Source organism: Trichechus manatus, unplaced genomic scaffold (genome assembly GCF_000243295.1).
Source record: "Trichechus manatus latirostris isolate Lorelei unplaced genomic scaffold, TriManLat1.0 scaffold00111, whole genome shotgun sequence".
NCBI lineage: Eukaryota > Metazoa > Chordata > Mammalia > Sirenia > Trichechidae > Trichechus > Trichechus manatus.
This window is the reverse complement of record NW_004444047.1, coordinates 4,252,887-4,269,329: the sequence shown is the minus strand read 5'-3', so window position 1 is coordinate 4,269,329 and position 16,443 is coordinate 4,252,887. Positions and strand designations below refer to the sequence as shown.

The 16,443-nt window shown below is 44.3% G+C and overlaps 1 protein-coding gene across 1 annotated transcript in view; it reads left to right on the top strand.

The window, feature by feature from the left end:
- HTT (huntingtin) overlaps window positions 1–16,443 on the top strand; it is a gene marked incomplete at its 5' end in the record, with an annotated part of 180,967 nt that overhangs the window by 56,790 nt on the left and 107,734 nt on the right. The window contains 4 exons of the mRNA XM_023738001.1: window positions 2,746–2,950; window positions 4,545–4,592; window positions 7,217–7,297; window positions 9,053–9,414. Of these exons, the coding sequence (XP_023593769.1) occupies window positions 2,746–2,950; window positions 4,545–4,592; window positions 7,217–7,297; window positions 9,053–9,414 (696 nt within the window). The remainder of the gene's footprint in view (window positions 1–2,745; window positions 2,951–4,544; window positions 4,593–7,216; window positions 7,298–9,052; window positions 9,415–16,443) is intronic.

Here is a 16,443-nt window from a genome sequence, read left to right as displayed (position 1 = left end):
TTTTTTAAGTCCCTCTTTTTTGTTCTAATGTTGTCATCTTTTACATATTGACATCTGTTTCCCTATTTTCAGTATTTTAACTTTTGCGACTTCCCTGTCTAGGTTGATATCTGGTTGCTCTGTCCTGTGTTCTAGTCTTGGATTGTTATCTGATGTTACTGATTTTCTAACCAGAGGACTCCCTTTAGTATTTCTTGTAATTTTGGTTTGGTATTTGCGAATTCCCTAAACTTCTGTTTATCTGGAAATGCCCTAATTTTGCCATCATATTTGAGAGACGGTTTTGCTGGATATATAGTTCTTGGCTGGCAGTTTTTTTCCTTCACGGCTTTATATATGTCATCCCATTGCCTTGTTGCCTGCATGGTTTCTGCTGAGTAGTCCACGCTTTTTCTTATTGACTGTCCTTTGTAGATGACTTTTTGTTTATCCCTAGCCACCCTTAAAATTCTGTTTATCTTTGGTTTTGGCAAGTTTGATTATAGTATGTCTTGGAGACTTTCTTCTGGGATCTACCTTATATGGGGTTCGATGAGCATCTTGGATAGATACCTTGTCATCTTTCATGATATCAGGGAAGTTTTCTGCCAGCAAATCTTCAGCCATTCTCTCTGTATTTTCTGTTATCCACCCCCTGCTCTGGTATTCCAGTCACTCATAGGTTATTCCTGTTGATAGAATCCCACATAATTGTTAGGATTTCTTCATTTTGTTAAATCCTTTTATCTGAGTTTTCCTCAAATAAGTTGGTATCAAGTGCTTTATCTTCAGTCTTACTAATTCTGACTTCCATCGCCTCAGTTCTGCTCCTATGACTTTCTATTGAGTTGTCTGATTCTGACATTTTATTGTTAATCTTCTGGATTTCTGATTGCTGTCTCTCTATGGATTCTTGCAGCCTGTAAATTTGTCATTATGCTCTTCTCTGTCTTTTTAATTTCCTCTGTTATGTGTTCTGCGTTTTGCTTGATTTACTTTGTAATGTCTTGAAGAGTTCTGTATATTAATCTTGTGTATTCTGCCTTCGGTAATTCCAAGAAATTTTCCTCCTCTAGAAAATTTCTAGATTCTTTATTTTGGGGGCTTGCTGAAGCCATTGTGGATTGCCTGTTTATGTGATTTGATATTGACTGTTGGCTGTGAGTCATCAATAAGTTATTTATTTTATGTTTGCTTACTGTATCCTAGTTTTTTGTTTTGTTTTGCTTTGATATGCCCAAATAGGCTGCTCGTATGAGCTAGTTTGATTATTGGCACCTTTGAAGCTCTAACGCCCTGTCACCAGGTGGTTAGATCTGTTAACTAGGTATGTGAGCCCAGGAGTCCACCCACTCCTCCTGTATGGATTCAGCTCAGGTGCCTAGGTAGATAGCCACCAAGTGTGTGGTGCAGGCTCTCACCTACAGTCCTACACAGGCATGGGTGATTGGTGTAGGCAGAGGCATCTGGCTGCAGCAGGGGGACACACTTGGAGCAAGTCATGGAACTGACGGCCACCCCTAAGTGTCCAGGAGGAAGGTGTGCCCCTGTTGCCTAGAGCTTTTAGGTGGGTGGGTTTTGCAGCTGAACTATGAGCACCCAGTGCTGTTGGCTGTAAGGCCTGGTGGGCACCTCTTATTCTTGGGCCTCTATTGCTGGTGGGTAGGTGGCATGAGTGGAGCCACCAGTCCACAGGCCCCTAATGTGGGTAGGTGAAGACCTTGCTTAATGGGCAGAGCAGTGTCAGAGGTCAAGAACCTGCCACTTCACAGCTGAAACAGTTAAAGTTAGACTTCAGGTATATTTCATGTGGAACTGCGGTAATGAGGGCCTAGGCTGTTGAAATGGGCCCACACAAGTCTTTGCAGGGGGAAAGGCACTCAGAGTCTGTGGATCCCTTATGCCTGTGGCTAGGCAAAGGAGCTGTGCCTACCCAGGGTTTCTGGCTTAGGGGAGCGGGCAGTTTATTTTTTCCCTGTTTGTTAATTTGTTCACTCTCCAAGGCTGGGAGAATGGCTCAGGGCATGTGACAGATCCTACTTCCGGCCCAGGGGGCTTGGCAATTGCTGAAGCTGGTCCAGGACCCAGTGCAGAACAGGGAGTGGGGGGTAAATGGGAGAGAGGTTTTTCCCTAAGGGGGGTGTTTTTCATCTGTGTGGTAGGTCGGACGCAGGTACTTATTTTTCGCTGATCAAGGGCTGCTTCTCACTGGTTCTGGATGGCTGAGTAGACTGTCTGCCACTGGGTCTCTCCCTGTGCGGAGTACGCCTCCCAAGCACTGCTGCTTGCCTGCCTTACCACTTACCCAGGAGCTGATCAGGCCTGAAGGGTCAGGTTCTCGCCGGGTCAGGTCTGGCAACTCCTCACTGCTTCTGACCCATCTCTCCCTCCCCCTGCCACTCAGTCTGGTTCTTCGACTTTGCCTTTGATGTTCAGGGCTCCTAGATTGTCATATATAATCGATTCACTGTTTTTTCAGGTCTTTGTTGTAAGAGGGTCTGCCGGAAACGTGTGACTGCTCCGCAGTCTTGGCTCCGCCTCCCACTGTATTTATTTTAAAGAATTAATATAGCAATGCATAAATCATGGGAATTTACAGGATAACATGGAAGCTAATGGTCACATTAGTAGAAGTAATAAGAACTTTTTTGGGGAAAAGTTAAGCACAAATATTGCCAGCAAAAGCCTATTAAAAAGAAGGAAAGTAAAATCTTCAACACATTTTTAAACCATGATAATACTACCTGTGTTTCTCTTTGCATCTAGGTTTATGAGCTGACTCTGCATTACACGCAACACCCGGACCACAACGTTGTCACGGGGGCGCTGGAGCTGCTGCAGCAGATTTTCAGGACCCCTCCCCCGGAGCTCCTCCAGGCTCTGACCACGGCAGGCGGCCTCGGGCGGCTCACTGCGGCCAGGGACGAGCCGAGCTGCAGGAGCCGCAGCGGGAGTATCGTGGAGCTCATAGGTGAGTGCTTGGGAAGGCTGGGCTCCTGTAACTTGCCCTGACCATAGTACCGAAAAGAAAACCACATTGCCATCGAGTTGATTCCGGCTCACAGCGACCCTGTAGGACAGAGTAGAACTGCCCCTTAGGGTTTCCAAGGAGCAGCTGGTAGATTCGAATTGCTGACCCCTTGGTTAGCAGCCAGGCTCTTAACCACTGCACCACCAGGGTTCCTTGACCACAGTGCTAGTGACCCTTCATTGAGTTATGGCCCCAGCAGCGTGCTGAGCAGTTTACATTTAATTTTTTCCAAAACTTACCATAATGCAGGTTATTTTACACACAGGAGGACTGAAGTCTAGAAAGGTTAGGTGGTGAGACAAGACCAAAAATGAAGCCCAACCCTCGACTCTTTCTCTCTGACTCGGCATCCTCCACGTGTCTTCTCAGAGATGGTGAGGTGAAAATGTTAGGGAAAGCATTTCCACGGTCCTTCAGGTCCCTTTGCCAGAGATGGGATCTTCATAGGGATTTTAAAGTTTTTTTCTGCCCTTTGGGTCCTTTTCGCCCCACCCTAACTAACTAGAAAATCCCTTCCATTCCTAAGGCAACCACCTGCACTGCTCAGTCTTTGCACTTCTCTGTGCTCTTGCAGACTGGGCCCTGATTCCATATGTTTTTGGAGACTAGGCCCTAATTCCATGTACTCTCGGGGACTGTGCCCTAACTCCATGTACTCTTGGGGACTGGGCCCCTACTCCATGTACTCTTGGAGACTGGGCCCTAAACTCCATGTACTCTTGGAGACTGGGCCCTAACTCCATGTACTCTTGGCGACTGGGCCTTAACTCCATGTACTTTTGGGGACTCCAAGATGAGATGTGAATGCTGTGAAGGAACACTGCCCTGGAGTAGTGAGCGCTGGTTTTCCTCTCAGCCTTAGTGGGCTGACTTGGGAATTCCTAAATCCCAGCCTTAGGATCTAATACCTAGTGGGCTTTCAGTAAGTATTTGCTGACTCACAGGGCCTCTCCTGGACCACTGCAGTGTGTGTCCAGCACAGCCTTTCAATCCCAGCTTAGACAGAGAGATTTGATTAGACGATTAGAGAGATTTTACTGGATGCCTAATTACGTCCTCGTTTGAACGTAAATGTTTGCCTGAACCATGATTAGAAAATGTTAGTATGTCTTGTTCACTGTTCTTTGTACTGAACGATCCTTTTCTCTGTTGAATGCAGGCCTTACAAATAATTAGTAGAAATATTCATTTCTAATGATTGCTTCTAATAAAGATTTATACTTGATTATTAGTTGCCAAATAATCTGATATTGCAAATATTTTTAATTTGCCTTTTTAAATATAATTTATTTTAGCTCATTTGACGTTCTCGGTCATATCTTTATAACTATATAATTGAGTCCGAATATAACTTTTCATGTTGTCGAAAGTAAACATGTTGAAATGTGGCATTTGAACACCTGCTCTGGAGGGTTGTTCACCGCATTTTCTCCAGTCTTAAAACTGAATCAAGCTCTTTGAAGATACTGAATTCCTTCTAGATTCTAGCTGCTTATTGCCTTACTTTCATCTGTCACTTTTCTGTGATTTACAGCTGGAGGGGGTTCTTCATGCAGCCCTGTCCTTTCAAGAAGACAAAAAGGTGATTATTTCAGAAATCAAAGTCTTGGGTTGAATCTTACAGCTTTCTCTATGTTTTCGCAATGCATTGGACTCTGTGTCTCTCTTCTGATCAGCCTGGTTGTGGGTGTAAACGCTGCTGGCATCTGATAATGAGGCCTGAATAGTTCTAGACGGTGCCCTTTGAGAATTGCTCTGGTATCAGAATTGCTTCAACGTAAGTTTCCAGTGTTTTAGGACAGGGCTCAGCAAACTTTTTCTAGAAAGAGCCAGACAGTAAATATTTTAGCCTTGTGGGCCATACTCTGTGCATGCCTGTGTGCCAGTAAAACTTTATTTACAAAAACAAGCAGGCTGTCATTTGCCCGCCCCAGCTTTGGGAGTGTGTTATGTTTCATAAAGGTAACTTATCTTCCCTATGTATTTTGTCTAATGTTAGTCAGAAATATTATAAATAGCTTCTTTTGTTTGGTTAATTATTTTGTTAATTTGGGCCTGGTTATCATTTTTCAGCCGTGTTTAACTTTGTACATACTAATATGTTCTGATACAATTAACTTACTTTTATTAAAGCGTTTCTGATATAATCTGACAGTTTGGGTACACGTCACCCGACTTTGCACTACCGGTTATTTTCTTTTCCTGTCTGAATTTCCGTGGGAAGCAGGGAACTCCTGGACGACTAATCCTTTTTTGTGTCATGACTTGTAGTAGTGAATTGAATCTGAACAGGACACTCCTAACTTTCTAGCCCACACTGAATTAAGTAAATGTTGCCTGGAAGAACGTTCAGTCAATAATATCTGGACCATCATCGTGTGGAATACTTAATCGATTAAGTTTGAGATTTTGGTGAAACATTGAGATTGTTTAAAAGCTGAAAGGATTTTAGGAAAAGTGAATGTCTGTATTCTTGAATTAGGAAGCCTTTTTTGGGCATGTAACTCAGTTATTCTGATACTTGCCTTGTTTGTTTCCTATTCACTTTTCCCGTGACAGATGTGAAAAATGCTGATTCACAGTGTTGAGATCAGCTGCTTTGTCCTTGTCTGCGGGTACACAGGACATACCCTCAATTTCTCTTTTTTTTAAAGTGTTTTTAATTTTTTTTCATTAATAGCTGTGGTTTTAAAACTTGTTTGTTGTAGGAGAAAAATCTTTTTTTTTTTTTTTGCAAGTGGAGTCTGCTAATGTATAAGATAGATAAAAACAAAGTTGTTCTGGTTGAAGTTAGGGTTTAGGGCGTGGTCTGGAGTCTCTTCTCTGATAGCAGCCCCGCCCTCACACCCCCAGGATCCTATGTAACTAGGGAGGGCTCCATGGAATAGGTAGAGACCGCTTTCATTTAGATCCAATTTACCTTTTCGAAACTTTGCTTGATTTATCAAGGTAGGTGATTTGTTCGGCAGTGAAGGGTGCTGTTGTTGTTGTTGTTGTTGTTGTTGGATGCCTTCAAGTCTATCACTGCTCGTAACACCCCTATATGACAGAGTAGGACTGCCCCATAGGGTTTTCTAGGCTGTAATCTTTACGGGAGCAGATTGCCAGGTCTTTTCTCCTGTGGAGCTGCTGGTGAGTTTGGTTAGCTGCCGAGCACTTAACCATTGTGCCACCAGGGCTTCTTAATAAAGGGCCCTATTATTTAGTATATATGCGAGTTGCTGTATTAGCGTCATCTGGATTTGGATTTTTTTTTGTATTTATTATCACTGCTTTTTTAGTGTCACATCCGTGTAGGTTTGAGGGAGTTAGCACCCCCGTGACCTGTTGAAGAGGAGTGAAATAAGAACTTAGAAATTGCCAGGAATTATTTAGATAGTGTCATTTAATGAAGTTCATATGTAATGTAGTAATCAGGATTTAATGAATCATGTTAAAACGTTTAATATTCTTAAATGAATATAATTTGGAAAGTGTGAACTATGAAATGTATTTTTGGAACTTCGCAAGAGATGACAGTGCCTGACCTTAGTGCTGGGGTTCTGATTGTCAGCCATCGAGTCTGGCAAATTAAAAGAGAAAAAAATCAAAGTGACCTTTAGGGGTAAAACTTTTATATATAAATTCTCATGTGCCGTTGGAGATATGACATGAATATTCCAAGGGCAAACAGAATTGGTTTTGTTTAGCCATAACTTAAATTTTTAAGGTTAAATAAAGTTATTTAGCATTAACAATAATCTTAAAGCAGTAAATATTTATTATTAAAATACAGTAAAACCTGTGTAAGGCAGAAACCTGTCAGAGAAGGAAAACTCCAATATTTTCCACTAATAGAGAGGATAGAAAAGTGGTCAGACTGCACCCTGTCAAAGGCGGAAAACTGGCGAGACCCAGAAAAACAAGGCAGCCCGTCGAGTCCCGGCTCGCACAGGCTTCAGTGTGCTTTGCTGTGCAGTTTCAGAATCATTGCTTTTAGCTTTTGTTCAGTATGGGCTTAGTGATCTCGAGAACATGATGAAAGTGGCTCCGTGGGCTTGGTGTTAACACCCGAGAGGTATAAGTGTGTCTACATCAGATGACCAGCCGTCTGAGAGGGTAAGTCGGATACGCTGATGGCTTTCCACTTAGAGTGTGGATTTCTTTAATGTTCCAAGTCCTCATTTTTAGCCAGCTAAAAAGGGCCATCGCTGCATTGTTCCACAGGTAAAGTGCTCCAAGGGGAGGAGGAAGGCTTGGAAGACGACTCTGAATCGCGGTCGGACGTCAGCAGCTCCACCTTTGCAGGTAGTTCTCCTTTCTGCGCAGCCGTGCCGGCCGGCACCTGCTCCGCTCAGCCCGCCTCTCCCCGTACGCCTCTCTGTAGGGGTGCTGCTGGAGGGTGCTGGAAAACCCAGAATCACACCTGTTCCTGTTGACTCAGTTCTGACTCATAGTGACCCTATAGGACAGAGTGGAACTGCCTCATAGGATTTCCATGGAGCAGCTGGTGGATTCAAACTGCCAACCTTTTGGTTAGCAGCCGGGCTCTTAACCACCGTGCCACCAGGGCTCCAGGCTGCTGGAGGGCAGCTGGAAAGACAGCTTGCAGAAATGGTGGCTAGTTCAACATCTTCTGTAGTGCTGACATTGGTGCGTGCATGCATGTGGCATGTATGTGTGTGTTTTCATGCAGCATATGTCTGCTACTTTCCCACTTGGTCTGGGTTGTTTTAAAATTCAGCTTATACTCCCTGAGTGTAAGCCTTGGGAAAGGGCTGGTGGGTCGGTAGAGGTATCTCACGATTGGATGCGCAGTGAGCCGTAGAATGGAATCGCAGATTGTCTGTGGATAATGTAACTTGAAAGAATCTACATTTGTTTACAGATAGTTACCTAATTCTCTGTTCACCTTGTACAAGATGTGTGCCGACTAAGATACTGACAGTTGGGGTAAATGAGAGTGTTTTGGTTGTATAATCCTATCCAAAAGAATCTTTTTAGATAACTGAGAATAAGGGCTGAAATATTTGGGAAGGAGAATCGAAACAATTCCAGTGGTGGCTGTTTATTCTTTTATTTTACAAAATAGAAATTGAGCTTTTCCTGGCTATAAAAATGAAATAAACTTGTTAAAAATCACAAAAAGTTGCAAGTCTACTGAGCAACTTGAAGCTCACAAGCCAGTCGCCTCCAGGAATGACCACAAGCTTGGCGCGTGTCTTTCTGTAGTGAGTTTTTTGGGTGCACGCGTGTCTTTTCATGGGAATTTAAAAACCAAACCAGGCAATGTGGTGCGCATTTATTCTGTAGGAGGAGAAGGCTGGCTCAGGGCTCCTGAACGGGCGCTTGGAAGAACGAAACAAACGAACAAAAACCCAAGCCAGTTGCTTTTGAGTCATTTCCGACCCGTGGCGGCTCGGTGTGTGCAGAGTAGGGCTGTTCCGTAGGGTTTACAAGGTGTGGCCTTTTGGAAGTGGATCACCAAGCCTTTCTTTTGAGGCACCTCTAGGCAGGTTTGAACCATCAACCTTTTGGTTACTAGTTGAGTGCTTAACTGTTTGTGCCTCCCAGGATTCTTGGAAGAAGGGAAGACCACCGCAAAGATACGACGACTTCACCGTCGTTTTTACCCTTTCTGGAGGACTGTGGTGTCGTGACCGCCCAGCTGAGTTCCCCCTATCCGGCTGCCTCTGCTTTATAAAAGACCTGAGCTGTTGCTCTGAGCCTGCGCTGGAGCAGTTGCTTAAAAACTTGAGGTGGCAGTGTTGCCAGCCATGCTCCCTTTAGTTTCTGCAATGAGATGCCATTTGAGAGTATTCACAGCGTATAAAAAATACCTCTTGATAGTCCTGATTTTGTTGATACTGTACCGGAGCACGAGGCAGCTTCAGTTAGTACTGTGTTGCCTTTGAGGTTTATTAGTCCAAATTTTCACTATATTTGAGGATGTTTTGCAGATAAAACACTTGGTGGCAGTGAGTTTTTTGTCATTTTGAAACGTTTGATTCCATATTTAATGTTATTTCGACCCTTTGTTGAATGAGCGTTGCTTTTTTCCAGCCTCTGTGAAGGGTGAGATTACTGGTGAGTTGGCTGCTTCTTCGGGGGTTTCGACTCCTGGGTCTTCGAGCTCAGCTGCTGACTCCACAGGTCACGATATCATCACTGAGCAGCCCCGGTCACAGCACACCCTGCAGTCGGACTCTGTGGCCCTGGCCAGCTGTGACCTGGCAAGTGCTGCCACCGAGGGGGACGAGGAGGACATCCTGAGCCCCAGCTCCAGCCAGATCAGCGCCATCCCGTCCGACCCCGCCATGGACTTAAACGATGGGACCCAGGCCTCCTCCCCAATCAGCGACAGCTCCCAGACCACCACCGAAGGGCCCGACTCGGCCGTGACCCCTTCAGACAGTTCTGAAATTGTAAGTGGGCAGGGGGCGTCCCAGTCTGCTAGAGGGGCCCCTGCAATCCCCGGGCTCTTCCCTCGGGACCCACACGTGGACCCTCCTGCTTGTTCCCATCTCCTGTGATACCCTGCTGATAACAGGGCCAAGGCCGCCAGCTGAGCGCCTTCACCGGGAGCTTGACCCCGTTTGAGGCCTTCATTGGAGGCAACAGCTTGGTTTCATTTGTGCTGACCGTGGGATTAAAAATTCTGATTAGTTGATTGTATGAACGCTGCCAAAATCTAGAGCATGGCAAGTGTTTGAGAACCTCATTGGCCCAGGTGAAATCATCCTTCACAGAGTCCTTAGGGCTCTGTTACTAACAGACCCGTGGTCTTAAAGAGAGTGATCAGTCACGTTAGTGTGGCTGTCGTTGGGCACTGTGAGGTCCGTTCCGACTCACAGTGACCCCTGTGATGGAGCAGAACTGCCCTGGGGTTCCCTAGGCTGTGATCCTTACAGGAGCAGATTGCCAGCTATTTCTCCCTTGGCGCCACTGGGTGAGTTCTAACCTCCAGCCCTTCAGTTAGCAGCTGACGCCTTAACTGTTGTTGCCCCAGGGCTTCTGATAACATGAATACTGTGCATTATATTAACGCTTGGTTACTTTTCAAAAACTTCTGCAACATATCCCATTTTATAACAGCATGATTTTAAGGAGCAGTGATCTCTGAGCTAGTGGATCAGAAACATCTCAAGGATAGTCCAGTCAGAAAGTTTGTTGCAAGTGCACACTGACTTTTACACTCCAATTTTAATTTTAAAAAATGTGCTGTTGAGTTCATCCTGCGGAGTTTACTTTATTAAAAGCACGTTCCTTAGGTTTCTTCTCTTCTATAAAGTTGCTTGGGTTCTTTTTTTTTATTCTTTTACTGTTCCTAGTGCTTTATGTATATATATATTTTCTTTCTTTTAAATAACATTTTATCGTTTTTTTCGGTACAAGCTTAGACAGCAGATTCAGTTCTCATTTAGCTTACTATACAAATTGTTCAAAGACATTAGTTACATATTTCACAGTGTGTCACACTTTCATTAATTCCCTTGTGGATGTTTTGCTTCCGGTAATCTGCTTTCCCTGTTCCCTTACTCTTTCATCTTTGCTTTAGAGTAATTGTCTCTTAGAAATGATTTTTTAAAAAAATTTATTTAGTTGCGTGTTGTTGTTGAGAATACACGCAGCAAAACACACACCAAGTCAATGGTTTCTGCATGTGCAATTCAGTTACACTGATTACATTCTTTGAGTTGTGCAACCCTTCTCACCCTCCTTTTCTGCTTTGTTCCTCCCCCATTAACATAAATTCACTGCTCCCTAAGGTTCCTATCTAATCTTTCAAGTTGCTGCTGTCAGTTTGATCCGGTATAGATAGTTCTTCAAATAGCATAATGCTCAAGTAAACTTTTTTTTACTAGTTAAGCTAAACTATTGTTTGGTTTGACAGACTTCAGGGGATATATTTGTTTTGGGCTTAATATGATTTAAAAAAAAAATTTTTTTTATTGTACTTTAGATGAAGGTTTTCAGAACAAATAGTTTCTCGTTAAACAGTTAGTACATAACTGTTAAATGAGAAACTATTTTGTTCTGTAAGCCTTCATCTAAAGTGAGAATAGCAGCACAATTGGAAGAGCGTAGTTGATGTCAATGAACTGGGCATGTAGAAATTTTTGAAATGGTGTATCTTTGGCTATGTATATTTTCACCAAAAAAAAAGGTCGAGAAGGGAGAGGGTTGACATGTTGTGGGGTTGTTAACCAGTGTCATAAAACAATATGTGTACTACTGTTTCATGAGAAACTATTTGTTCTGTAAGCCTTCACCTAAAGTACAATTAAAAAAAAAAAAAAAAAAAGTACACGTATTGTTTTATGACAATGATTAACAACCCCACGACGTGTCAACATTCTCCCTTCTCAACCTTGGGTTCCCTTTTACCAGCTTTCCTGTCCCCTCCTGCCTTCTAGTCCTTGTCCCTGGACTGGTGTGCCCCATTAGTCTCGTTTTGTTTTATGGGCCTGTCTAATCTTTGGCTGAAGGGTGAACCTCAGGAGTGACTTCATTACTGAGCTAAAAGGGTGTCCGGGGGCCATACTCTCTGGGTGTCTCCAGTGTCTGTCAGACCAGAAAGTCTAGTCTTTTTTTATGGGTTAGAATTTTGTTCTACATTATTCTCCAGCTGTGTCTGGGACCCTCTGTTGTGATCCCTGTCAGAGCAGTCAGTGGTGGTAGCCGGGCACCATCTGGTTGTACTGGACTCAGTCTGGTGGAGGCCGTGGTAGTTGTGGTCCATTAGTCCTTGGGACTAATCTTTTCCTTGTATCTTGTTTTCTTCATTCTCCCTTGCTCCCAAAGGGGTGAGACCAGTGGAGTATCTGAGATGGCTACTCACAGGCTTTTAAGACCTCAGGGGATATATTTGGTTTAAGGTTTAAAGATTATCTCAGGGCAGTAGTTTCAGGGGTTCATCTGACCTTTATGACTCCAGGAAGTCGGGAGTCCATGAGAATTTGAAATTCTGTTCTGCATTTTACTCCCTTTAATCAGAATTCTTTTACAGAATCCTTGATCAAAATGTTCAGTAATGGTGGCTGGGCACCATCCAGTTCTTTTGGTCACATGGCAAAGGAGGCAGTTGTTCATGGAGGCAATTAGCCACACATTCCATATCCTCCTCCTATTCCTGGCTCTCCTTCCCCGGTAGTTCCAGGTGAAAAGAGACCAATTGTTGTGCCTTGGATGGCTGCTTGCAATCTTTGAACTGAGGTAGAGCAGAAGCAATAAACTTGTTATTAGGCCAGTTAACTGGGATGTCCCATGAAACCGTGACCCTAAACCTGCAAACCAAGAAATCAAATCCCATGAGGTTTTTGGTTGTACATAAGCAGCCTCAGCAGCTACTCCTTTTGTTTTGCCGTTGTTGTACACATATCTATCACACAACTTCAGGCAATTCAACTTTTTACAGGTGTACAACTTAGTGACAGCAATTACAATAATCGACTGTTCAACCCTACCCTTAATCAGCATGATATTTCCATCACCATTAGCCCCCCCTTTCTCCCTCCCTCCCACCCCTGGTAACCACTAATAAACTTTGTTTTCTATACATTTGCCTTTTCTTACCTATTTATATAAGTGAGGCCATACAATATTTGTCTTTCTGGGATTAACTTACTTTGCTCAGCATAATGTCTTTAAACTCCATCCGTATTGTAGCATGTGTCAAGACTTCATTTCTCCTACTGGCTGAGTAGTATTCCATTGTATGTACGTCCACATCTTGTTTATTTATTCATCTGTTGATGGACTTTTAGGTTGTTTCCACCTTTTGGCTATTGTGAATAGTGCTGCAGTGAGCGTTAGTGTACAAGTCTCTGTGTGAGTCTCTGCTTTCAAGTCTTTTGGGTACATACCTAGGAGTGGAATTGCTGGGTCATATGGTAGTTCGGTTTTTAGTTTTTCGAGGAATCACCACACTGTTCTCCACAATGGCTGTACTGTTTTGCATTCCCACCAGCAATGGATAAGGGTTTCAGTTTCCCCGTATCCTCGCCAACATTTGTTATTTTCTGGGTTTTTTTTTGTATCCCAGCCATCTTTGTGGTTGTTGTTAGGTGCCATTGAGTCAGTTCTGACTCACAGTGACCCCGCGTACACCAGACGGAAATGCTACCCGGTCCTGTGTCATCCTCACAATTGTTGCTGTGTTTGAGCCCATTGTTGCAGCCACCATGTCAATCCACCTAGTCGAGGGTCTTTCTTTTTTTCGCTGACCCTCTACCTTACCTTTTGACGCTGAATGCAACACCGTTCTTCTTCAGGTTGTCATTCCTGGCATAGTCCACCTTATGATTGTCTGATTCAGAATGGCCAATACCAGCCCATTTCAGCTCACTAATGCCTAGGATATTGATCTTTATACATTCCATTTCATTTTTGATGACTTCCAGTTTTCCTAGGTTCATACTTTGTACGTTCCACATCATTTGTATTTTTGTTGTTAAGTTGCTGAAGTTTTATGTATATTTTCATTGGATTCTTGTCAGATAAATGGTTTCAGAAGATATTCTTCTAGACTGTAGCTTGTCTTTTCCCTTTTTTGGTAAAGTGTTTTGATGAACAAAAGTTTTAATTTTTATGGGGTTTAAGTTCTTAATTAAAAGAGGCAAGTAAAAAAAAATTTATTTTGGACTTGCCTCTAAATTTTAACTTGTGCATAATTTTTTTTTTAAATTCTACTTTAGATGAAGGTTTACAGAGTAAATTAGCTTCTCATTGAACAATTAATACATGTACTGTGTTGTGACATTGGTTGCCAACCTGATGACATATCAACACTCTCCCTGTCGACCTTGGATTCCCTGTTACCATCTCTCCCAACCCACCTGCCTTCTCGTCCTTGTCCTGGGCTGGTGTGCCCATTAAGTATCATTTGTTTTATGGGCCTGTCTAATCTTTGGCTGAAGGGTGGACCTCAGGAGTAACTTCAGTACTGGGTTAAAAGGGTGTCCGGGCGGAGGGCTCTGGAGACCAATGTCTCGGGGAACATCTAGCTCAATTGGCATGACACAGCTTATAAAGACAATGCTCTACGTTCTACCTTGGTGAGTAGTGTCTGGGGTCTTAAAAGCCTGTGAGCGGCCATCTAAGATACTCCACTGGTCTCATCCCTTCGGGAGCAAGGGAGAATGAAGAGAACAGGATACAAGGAAAAGATTAGTCCGAAGGACTAATTGTCTGCAGCTACGAAGGCCTCCACCGGACTGAGTCCAGTATAGCTAGATGGTGCCTGCCTACGACCACTGACTGCTCTGACCAGGATCACAACAGAGGGTTCTGGACAGAGCTGGAGAAGGATGTAGAGCATAATTCTAACTCACAAAAAAAAAAGACCAGATTTACTAGCCTAAAGGAGACTGGAGAAACCCCGAGAGTATGGCCCCCAGACACCCTTTTAGCTCAGTGGTGAAGTTACCGCCGAGGTTCACTGTTCAGCCTGGGAGTGGACAACCCTGTAAAACCAAATGAGACTAACAAGGTACAGGAGTCCAGTGACAAGGGCCAGAAGGCAGAAGGGGACAAGGAAGCTGGTGATAGGGAACCCAAGGTTGAGTAAGGATATTGTTGATGTATTGTGAGATTGTTAACCATTGTCATAGGGCAGCATTTGTAGGAACTATTAAATGAGAAACTATTTGTTCTGTAAGCCTTCACCTGAAGTACAATTTAAAAAACATAAAAATAAAATAGGAAAAAAAAAAACAGTGTCCAGGGGCCATACTCTCACGGTTTCTTCAGTCTCTATCAGACCAGAAAGTCTAGTCTTTCTTTATGAGTTAGAATTTTGTTCTGCATTTTTCTCCAGCTCTGTCTGGGACCCTCTGTTGTGATCCCTGTCAGAGCAGTCAGTGGTGGTAGCTGGGCACCATCTGGTTATACTGGACTCAGTCTGGTGGAGGCCGTGGTAGTTGTGGTCCATTAGTCCTTTGGACTAATTTTTCCCTTGTGTCTTTGGTTTTCTTCATTCTCCCTTGCTGCAGACAGAGTCTGTGCAGAGCTTTGTAACGTAGAAATGAGTTGCTGGATTGAATACAGAAACATGGAACTGCAGATAGGTCCCTGTTGCTGTGTGGATGTGTGGATATGCAGATACGGTTTCTAAAGGCAGCACGAGTTTGTATTTGCTCGGTTGGAGAAATGGGTTCACCTTTTGGGTTTTCAGTTAGAGGACCTGCAGGAGGAAAGAACAGGTCATTTTCAGTCAGGAAACGGTAGGTGGATTCTAATCAGGGATAAGAGAAGGTGGGGCGGCGCTGGGTTCACTAACGTTTCAGGTATGTGGGGGGACCCGCTTCCGTGGGATATCCTGTCGTCTTAGACTGTTTCTGGGCAAATTTGTTAGAAGTGGGAGTGAATAACTGTAGGGACTCTGAGCACCTTCTCTCGGGAATGGTTAGAGGGTCAGAGGCCGCTGTCTCAGTGGAGGCACGGTGCCACGGGGTGGGGAGGACCACCCTACCTCTGTGTGCTCTGGATTGACAACCACTGTATTTACTCAGAACTTGTCGTGGTACTGCTGGGCGCTGAAGAGAAAACAGTCAGTGTGTATTGATGTATTCATAATTCTAATATACTTTTAGGATGACAGTTTTCAGATTATATTTATTTTTGTGAAAAGAAAAAAAAAAGGAGGGAGCCCTGATGGTGCAGTGGTTAAGCGCTCACCTGCTCACCAAAAGGTTGGCAGTTTGAACCCCCCAGCTGCTACTTGGGAGAAAGGTGTTGTCTGCTTCCGTCAAGATTACAGCCTTGGAAACCCCGTGGGGCAGTTCTGCTGTCCTAGAGGGTCACTATGAGTCAGAGTCGACTCGACAGGGACAGGTGTGCTCTGCTTATGTTTTTGTTGTACTTTGGAAACCTGCCGCATTTGTACTTAGCTGCAGTGGTGGGCACCAGCCTCTTCATCTCGCCATTGTGCTCGCTGTTGACGCTATTTTCCTTGAAGTGCGGGTTTCTGCAAGTGAAATGGTACTGTTTCCCCCCACACCTGGGGACTGGGGCATGCAGCGAGGGCATGGTGTGGTGGTCCTGGTCCGGCCCCTGCCTGGCCCCTTCTGTCCTTTTGTGCTGTCTCCAGGACTTGCTCTCACGCAGTGGCCACAGAGCTCTGCGTTCATTGACACTCTCTCGAGAGTCAGAAACTCTAGGAGGGCCGCCCCCAGCTGACCTAATGCGTGCTGGAGGCTGTGGACCCCGGAACTAGGGAGCTGCAGCGGCAATCTCAGGCCACTAAGGACCACTTGAGACTCAGAGTCGGGAGCTCAGTTGCTAGTTGCAGGCACAGAGTAGGTGGGAAGCTGGGATTTAACTAGAATTGGAGTTTAGCCTAGAAAGTCAGAGAAGGCAAGAGAGGCTGGGAAGTTAAAGGTGCATGCAGGCTGCTGTGATGGTGGTGGGCTGCGGATTTTCAGTTGGGTGAGGAGGGAATGGGTTGGTGGCGT